Here is an 8266-nt window from a genome sequence, read left to right as displayed (position 1 = left end):
AACGTCCTTGTCAAGGGCTTTAATTTGATATGTGACATGAAATAGTTTGTTTCACGCTGATTTTCAACAATGTTGCTCCAAAACTTGGACTTTAAGTAATCCCTTTTAACCTTGATATTTTGAAAGATGTCAAACATCACATACTGTATGGTGAATGTGTGGAAAACTTAGTGTGTAGCCATTTTAGAGCATTTGGACTTGAAACACCCACTGTGCGCACACACATATATATATATATATATATATATATATATATATATATATATATAGGGAGAGAGAGAGAGAGAGAGAGAGAGAGAGGGAGGGAGGGAGAGAGATTTGTATGTGTGTGTCTGTGTGTACGGTTTTGTGAAATTTCATTGGACGTATCTCCACTTCATTGAACGACCAGGAACCAAGGAAGTTATCAATAAATAGGACCAGGAAGCTATAAACAAACAAACAAACAAATAACCACATACATACATACATACATACATACATACATACATACATACATACATACATACATAAACGTCTGAGGAATCCCAGAATGCATCGCCACTCGAAGCTGAACGTCTAATAAAACAAAAAAAAACCGTGGTTTTCATGAATGTTTCATTTGAACGTTTGGGTCCATAAGTCTGGTAATTATTAATATTGACCTGTGACCGCAACGAACTGAACAAAACTCACTTGGCATTTCCGATAACCTGAATGCACCACCACTCAATGACCAACAACCCGGAAGCAGTTTAATTCAACTTCTGGCTCGTTGTATGCAAAGATGTCGCCTCCCTTGTTTGATTTTATTGAGGCCAAAGACAAGCTCACGGTGGGAAAACGTCAAATAGTATTTATTTATGGAAAAGTACACCATTCAGTGCTGTGTTGTATCATCACAAATCACGCCTGTCCGAAAGCGTGTGACCCGCCGCGCTTCATTTTCCACTACCTCTTTGCTAATTTAGCCTCTGCTAACAGTTTGGTGTTATCTCACGTTAAATGTTCCTGTCGTAAACTCGTAGGAATCGACCAAGCAAGCGCTGGGCGACAAAAGCAGTAAAGCGATAATACATGCTTTTCATCACATCCCTGGAAAGTAAGTGATAACAAAACAACCCCAACAACTCCGCGTGCATGCTAACCTTGCGCTAACTGCGCTTTGCAGTGAGACCGAAAAGAAGACCACACTGGACCAGGCTTTTAGAGGGGTCCTCGGGGAGCAGATTGTAAGCCATGTCAACTTGTATATACTGTATATTCGTTACCCATGCACTTGTAGTGGAGCTAATGTTTGTGTTTGTATTCAGGTGGACCAGGCGTCGAGCTGTGAGGACTACTTGTCTCTTATCTACATGAGCATCGATGCAGTCACTGAAGGTGACAACGTGTTTCCGCTATACATACACAACTGTGACTCATTCCTGACTTTTTCTTGGTGCCATTCCATCTCCATGAAAATACGTCTAATAGTTTTGCTTGGATGAACCGTTGAATCTAGAAACACTTAATTCTAGCTTCCTTCTATCTTGAACAAACACAAAATAATTACATCCGTTAAATGTTTTGTCAGCTGAGATTGGCTCCGGCTCAACCCTGACTGTAATGTGGATATGAAGTATGGAAAAGAATGGCTGAATGTATATTGATTTTAATTAAGCACACCAAAATTGTGTCTTCCAAACAGCAATCGTGGTGCAGCTGTACAATGCCGTGGTAAAAGCCATTTTGTATCCATGCAGGTATCTGCTCTGCGACGACGCCTTTCGTGCTGCTGGGAGACGTGCTGGACAGTCTTCCGCTGGACCAGTGTGACAACATCTTTACCTTTGTGGAGAAGAACGTCTCCACGTGGAAATCCGTAAATACAAAAACCAACAACAACCCCTCTTTGTTTTGTCTTTTTTTTTTAATGCTCCCTTCCTAAAAACTCTGTCCCTCTCACAGAACTCATTCTACACTGCTGGTAAGAACTACCTGTTAAGGATGTGTAATGGTAAGCTATTATTTCTTTATTATATCTTCTTTTAGAAGTGTTGAAGTCAAAGTTACACACTCTTGTTCAAATTTCTAGATCTTCTACGGCGTCTGTCCAAGTCTCAGAACACTGTGTTCTGCGGACGGATCCAACTCTTCTTGGCTCGCCTCTTCCCGCTGTCAGAAAAATCTGGTAAGAACAACTCCTGCGTATAAAGCACATTGAAATTATTTCTTCTATTGAACGTCGTCATCTCATTTATTGCTCTCATTTACAGCGTATCATTGTAACATTTTGCGCATTAAATTGCTTCGTCCTGTGGATAATGATCAAGCAGCGTTCATTGATTTCATGCTAGAATAGCGGTTCTGTTGTGTGGTGGTGTTGCTAGGTCTGAATCTCCAGAGTCAGTTCAACCTGGACAACATCACGGTGTTCAACAAAAATGAAGATGAAAGCACTTTTGGACTTAAGGTTAGTTAGCGTCTGAGCTGTCACACATTCAACTACCGACTGTTTTTGTTTAAAGTCATACGACGCATGACTGTTACAATTCCTGTCCTATGGTGAACATCACTCTTTCCCGTCCGGCGCAGTGTCACAAAAACGGCTCAATTCTCACATCTGATCTGAACATGGCGGTGGTTTGAAGTGTTCTATTTGATTTTCCTTGCATTAAATTTTTTATCTATTTTTTTTTTAAAGAAAGCTTTGTATCGTTTGTCTTTTGGAGGTGGGGTGCTTCAATGACATTGTCATTCTTGTTGTGGCAGCACATGGACGATAAGGAAGACGGTATGGAGGTGGAGGAAGGAGAGATGGGCGAGGAGGAAGCGCCAGCGTCGTGGTACGTCGCACACGTGCCAAAAACAGCACCCAAAGAATGTAGCTGCTCACCAGCATTGTTGGTGCGCTTTTTAGCTCCATCCCCATCGACTACAACCTGTACAGAAAGTTCTGGACGCTGCAGGACTACTTCCGGAACCCGGTGCAGTGCTACGACAAAGTCTCTTGGATGACCTTCCTCAAGGTACGGAACTGTGGCAGCTTCCGCTCGAGGCGTCGCGTGGGCGCCGTTGAACATGAAACGCACAGACGTGGTTTATGCCGCAGTACTCGGACGAGACGCTGGCTGTGTTCAAGAGCTTCAAGCTGGATGACATGCAAGCGTCCAAGAGGAAGCTGGAGGAGCTGCGGGCATCCGGCGGGGAGCACGTCTACTTTGCCAAGTTCCTCACCAGTGAGAAGGTGACACCTTTTATTCATTGATTGGCTTGAAGTGTGTATTTTTGTGTTTTATTTTTTTATATTGTTTGTATTTTACACAGGTTTACATATTTATATTTAACATTTGTGGTTATTTATTTATTGTTTTAGTTTATTTCAAATCCTCATTTATACTGGTTTATTTATAGTTTTTAGGGTTTAAAAAAAAAAATTAAAAATTTCTAATTTTTTTAGCGAGTATTTAATTTATGTTTGTATTTAATTTTATTAGTATGAGTCCATTATTATTTGTGACTGAAAATGTTGAGGTTCCAAAAAGATAAAAGAATTTGATGTTTAAAAAAAATATATATATATATATATACATATACTGTATATATCAAAAAGATGAATTTGTTTGTAAAACTAATTACCGTATTTTCTGCACGAAAAGACGCACTGGATTATGAATGAATGGCTACTTTGTAAATGTTTTTCATACATTGGACGCTTCACGTTATAAGGCGCAATCTCCAGTGCCCCCACTAGATGGTGCTACTCTCCTTCCATTCAACCCAAGAGGTGTATGTTCAACTTGAGAGGCGTTCATGACCGCCTCTGAAAAATGTCAATTAACTATTACTGTACTTAAATGAAACTACGAAAATTGAAAATAATGCATCAAAACAGAAAATCACAAAATAAATTGTGTATCCCACTACAGAATTTATTTTGTGATATCCTCGCTTGATTTTCTTCGTGGTTTCATTGATGTAATAATTAATTTACGTTTTTCGGAGGCGGCCATGAACGCCTCTCGAGTGGAATGGAAGAAAGCACGGAGACGGACAAAGACGTACAGTATTTGTTGAGACTGTGAAAACCATTAATAAAGTCTGTGTTTAAAAAAAATAAATAAAACCACAACCACAGCTCTCCTTTTTTCAACAAATACAGGTGAGTCTTTGTCCGTCTCCGTGCCTTCTCTTATTCCGTTCAACTCAAGAGGCGTTCATGACCGCCTCCGAAAAACGCATTGGCATTTCCTTGATCATAGCGCCACGACTACGACGATCAGATATCAGGAGTAATTATTTATTCCTTTGTTGTGTCTTCACAAATGATGAAATCACAATATAAATTCTGTAGGGGAGGCTATAGAATTTATTTTGTGATATCCTTGCAGGTTCTTCAGTTTTGATGTGTTATTTTCAATTTTCGTAGTTTCATTGAAGTAATCATTAGTTTACGTTTTTCAGAGGCGGTCTTGAACGCCTCTCGAGTCAAACGGAAGAAGACACTTGGACAGACAAAGACGTACCTGTATTTGTTGAGACTGTTTGAAAAAAAATGAACACCACAGCTCTCCTTTTTTCGGAGCTGCAACAAAAACTTATTTAATAAAGCAGCGACATAGTTGACTGAACCAACAGCAAGTTATAACATTGGAAGCATGTCTCCAGAAAGGAGCCATCTTGGAGTCGATGTATTACCGTAATGACCATACAAAAGACGCACTGGATTTTAAGGCGCTCGGTGAGCTTTTAAGAAAATTGAAGACTTTTTGGTGCGCCTTATAGTGCGGAAAATACAGTTGCTGTAGCGTCCGACACCCTAAAATCGGTCCATTTTCATTTCACCAGGTTACAAAAGAGAAAAAAAAAGGGACTTGTTGTAAAAATAATTGGAAGTACAGCAATTTCGTTTGTCAAAATAATAGGAAGCGATCATTTACCACTGTATTCAGTAATGGCCTTGGGGGGGGGGAGACATTCTACCCCAGTCCTGCAAAAAGTGAAGTCAACGCGAAAGAAATACCTTTTTTAAATACACCCTAAGCAAACAAACTACTGGAGGCGTAAAAAGCAGGATTCAAGAGTCTCACATTCAGGCAGCAGACGGATGATCTGATACTTCCTGTTTTTATTTTTTATTTTTCATTTACAATGTCAAACAAAATGGTAGTGGTTCGCGCCTCGACCTCACAGTGCAGAGGTCGTGGGTTCGATCCCGGCTCCGGCCTTCCTGTGTGGAGTTTGCATGTTTTCCCCATGCCTGCGTGGGTTTTCTCTGGGTCCTCCGGGTTCCTCCCACATTCCAAAAATATGCATGGCAGGCTGATTGAACACTCAAATTGTCCCCAGGTGTGCGTGTGAGCGAGGATGGTTGTTCGTCTCTGTGGCCACAGCGATTGGCTGGCAACCGGTTCAGGGTGTCCCCTGCCTACTGCCCGAAGACAGCTGGGATAGGCTCCAGCACGCCCCGCAACCCTTGTGAGGATAAAGCGGATCGCAAAATGGATGGATGAACAAAATGGTGTGCCCCCATCTAGTGGCAGACAGTGGAAGAGACAGATCGAGAGTTACAAACTTAGTAAAAAATTTAAAAAATGCAAACGCAAATGTGGAACCCACGATGGAGAGGGAATTACTGTGTACTGCATGTTTACTTCTTTGCTCATTTGGGTTTTGCCATGAACAATTTTTGTCTAACCTCTCTTCATTTCACATAGAATCAGAATCAGATTTGCCGGCCAAGTATTTAAAACACACACACACACAAGAAATGTACTTTCCCAGTTACAACCTGTCCAAAGAAACCTAAACAAAAACAATGGCCACCAGAGGGAGACAGAACAGGAAGCTTGGTGGTTCACTGTTTTGCACTTGGATGTGAAAAGAAAGCAAAAGCCTCATCATGTTTTCTTATGTTTATTTTTTAATGCCAAAACGTATTCATGTATGTTATTGTCAACCTGTGCAGCTGATGGACTTGCAGCTGAGTGACAGCAACTTTCGACGCCACATTCTGTTGCAATACTTGATCCTCTTCCAGTACCTCAAAGGACAAGTCAAATTCAAAAGGTAAGGATTTGTAACATTGGGGAAAATGAATTTGAATGACTAAAATTGTTTTTTTTTTAAAAAATGTGCTCTTCTCTAAGCTCCAGCTGCTTGCTAAACGACGACCAAGCTGCGTGGATAGAGGAAACCACGAAACTAGTTTACCAGGTGTGTGTATGTGTGTGAGTGTAAATATATATATGTACTGCATATATAAAAACATTTTCCAAATCATAAATAATGCATGAAAAAAAATCCTATTTTTAAAATTCAATGTGATCTATTTTGTAATGTAATGAATGTAAAAATCAATTTGTCATTCCGCTTGGTTGCCATCTTACTCTATATTCCTGAGTGTTTTGTCAATTGTCATCATACTACTACATTTTTTCACATTTTGGGCCCATCCCCCTGCCTTTCATAGCTTCTAAGAGAGATTCCGCCAGATGGTGACAAGTTTGCCACCATGGTGGAAGTAAGTCATCACCCAAGTATTGCTGAAGCTAACGTGGCGTAACGTGTTAATAACCATCTGTGCCTCGCTTGCGACAGCGCATCCTCAATACAGAGGAAAACTGGATCTCTTGGAAAAATGAAGGATGCCCCAGCTTTGTCAAGGAGCGGTACGCCAAAAGTGCAAGGATTTCTGCCCTTCTTTCGATTTTTGTCTGCAACCTTTTTCCCGTTTGTCAGGCCAGCCGACGACAAGCCCAAGCGGCCCTCCAGGAAACGAGCTGCTCCAGAAGATTTCCTGGGAAAAGGCCCTGACAGAAAGATCTTCATGGGAAAGTGAGAATTGTTTTTTTGATTATTTGCTTCAGAATAGCTTCCTTTTTTTTTTTTTACATTTATTGATTGATTATTATTGATCTTTTAAATTTTTATTATTATTTTTTTTTACATATTAAGTGATGAGCTTACTCGCTTGTGGAACTTGAACTTGGACAACACGGAAGCCTGCAAGTCAGACAGCAGGTAAAACCGTTCACTACTTAAAATCTTTTGGTTTTGATGACGTGTTCAATGTTTGCATTTTGAGGTTCAAATTTGTGCCTCATTTTTACGACAAGTAAACCAACTTTTTTTGAGGGATTTGACCGAGTCAAAAAGTCACCACGCTTTTCATACGTGTATGTTTTGGTCAACACTGGACATGTTTTCAGGGTCTCTGACCAATCTGCTTTATTTCTCATTATTTTATGGCAGAGAGTTCATGCCCTCGCTGGATGAATTCTTCGCCGAAGCCATCGAACAGGCCGACCCTGTCAACATGGTGGAAGAAGAGTACAAGTAAGTTCCCCTCCGCCTGATTGAAAAAAACAAAAACCCAAAGTTTTCCACCGCTGCGTTCCTCCTCCTAGGGTTGTCCGGAACCCAAACTATGGCTGGCGGGCATTACGGCTGCTCTCCAGAAGAAGTCCACACTTTTTTCAGCCCACCAACCAGAAATTCAACAGTCTGGCCGACTACTTGGACAGCATGGTCAGCAAGCTGGCCAAGGAGTTGCCTGTAAGGAACCGTTCCAAGTTTGAATGGTGTTTGAAAACAAAATGGCCACTAACATGACAATGTCATGTGACCGTACAGAAGGACATCCCCTCGGAGGAGATCAAAACCGGCGAGGAAGAGGATGATGACGAAAATGAAGACAATCTGCTCAAAGAGAGCAATGACAGTGAGAGACCATTTTATTATAAGTAATTGCCACTTAATGTGGACCTAAAATGGCTACCGAGCAGTTTAACTCGTCCACGTGCCGGGACAACTAACTTACCAATGACTAAATCTTTGAGAAAAATAATTCTTCTTGAAAGACACACATGAATCAAATAACTCCTTTGCCTCAACACAAAAGCGTGCTGCTTCAGGTATTCTTCCCATGAACTGACCATCTTTTGCTTGCCCAGGCCCGAGTATGCCAAGCAAGATGGTGAGCAACCAGCAGATGGATGATGTGGCGGCCAAGCTGGGTGGCCGCTGGAAGTCGCTGGCCTCGCACTTGGAGATGCGGGCAGCCGAGCTGCGTGAGATTGAGGCTGAAAGCGAGGACGCCGACATTCGGGCCAAGCTGCTGCTGGTCACCTGGCAGGACCGGGAAGGAGCGCAGGCAACCGTGGAGAGCCTGGTGGCGGCACTCAACGCGGCCGGCTTTGCCAAAATGGCAGACGACCTCAGCGAGGCTTGAATCAGGCAGACTTTTTGTTTTGTTCTGTTTTGTACTGTTTCTTAGGTTCACATTAAAGATGCCTTTTGATAC

General features: G+C 41.6%; 1 protein-coding gene across 1 annotated transcript; it reads left to right on the top strand.

Moving 5' to 3' along the window:
* The first annotated feature begins 691 nt into the window (after nt 1-691).
* Nucleotides 692-8265, top strand: thoc1 (THO complex 1). Its single transcript, XM_086129093.1, has 21 exons — nt 692-814; nt 1008-1081; nt 1151-1211; nt 1293-1362; nt 1725-1843; nt 1930-1978; nt 2057-2152; nt 2352-2434; nt 2734-2807; nt 2882-2990; nt 3074-3208; nt 5930-6030; nt 6111-6177; nt 6434-6484; nt 6562-6632; nt 6703-6798; nt 6919-6984; nt 7216-7299; nt 7371-7518; nt 7597-7684; nt 7917-8265. Exons 1-21 carry the CDS (start codon nt 767-769, stop codon nt 8192-8194), a joined length of 1968 nt encoding a protein of 655 aa, XP_085985219.1. The 5' UTR covers nt 692-766; the 3' UTR covers nt 8195-8265.
* The last annotated feature ends 1 nt before the right edge of the window (nt 8266 follows it).

Source organism: Hippocampus guttulatus, chromosome 14, assembly GCF_054856545.1.
Source record: "Hippocampus guttulatus isolate MCC_2025c chromosome 14, RoL_Hgut_1.0, whole genome shotgun sequence".
In the NCBI taxonomy this organism is placed as follows: Eukaryota; Metazoa; Chordata; class Actinopteri; order Syngnathiformes; family Syngnathidae; genus Hippocampus; species Hippocampus guttulatus.
Note: the sequence above shows the minus strand (reverse complement) of the source record. Positions and strands in the feature narration are given on the sequence as shown.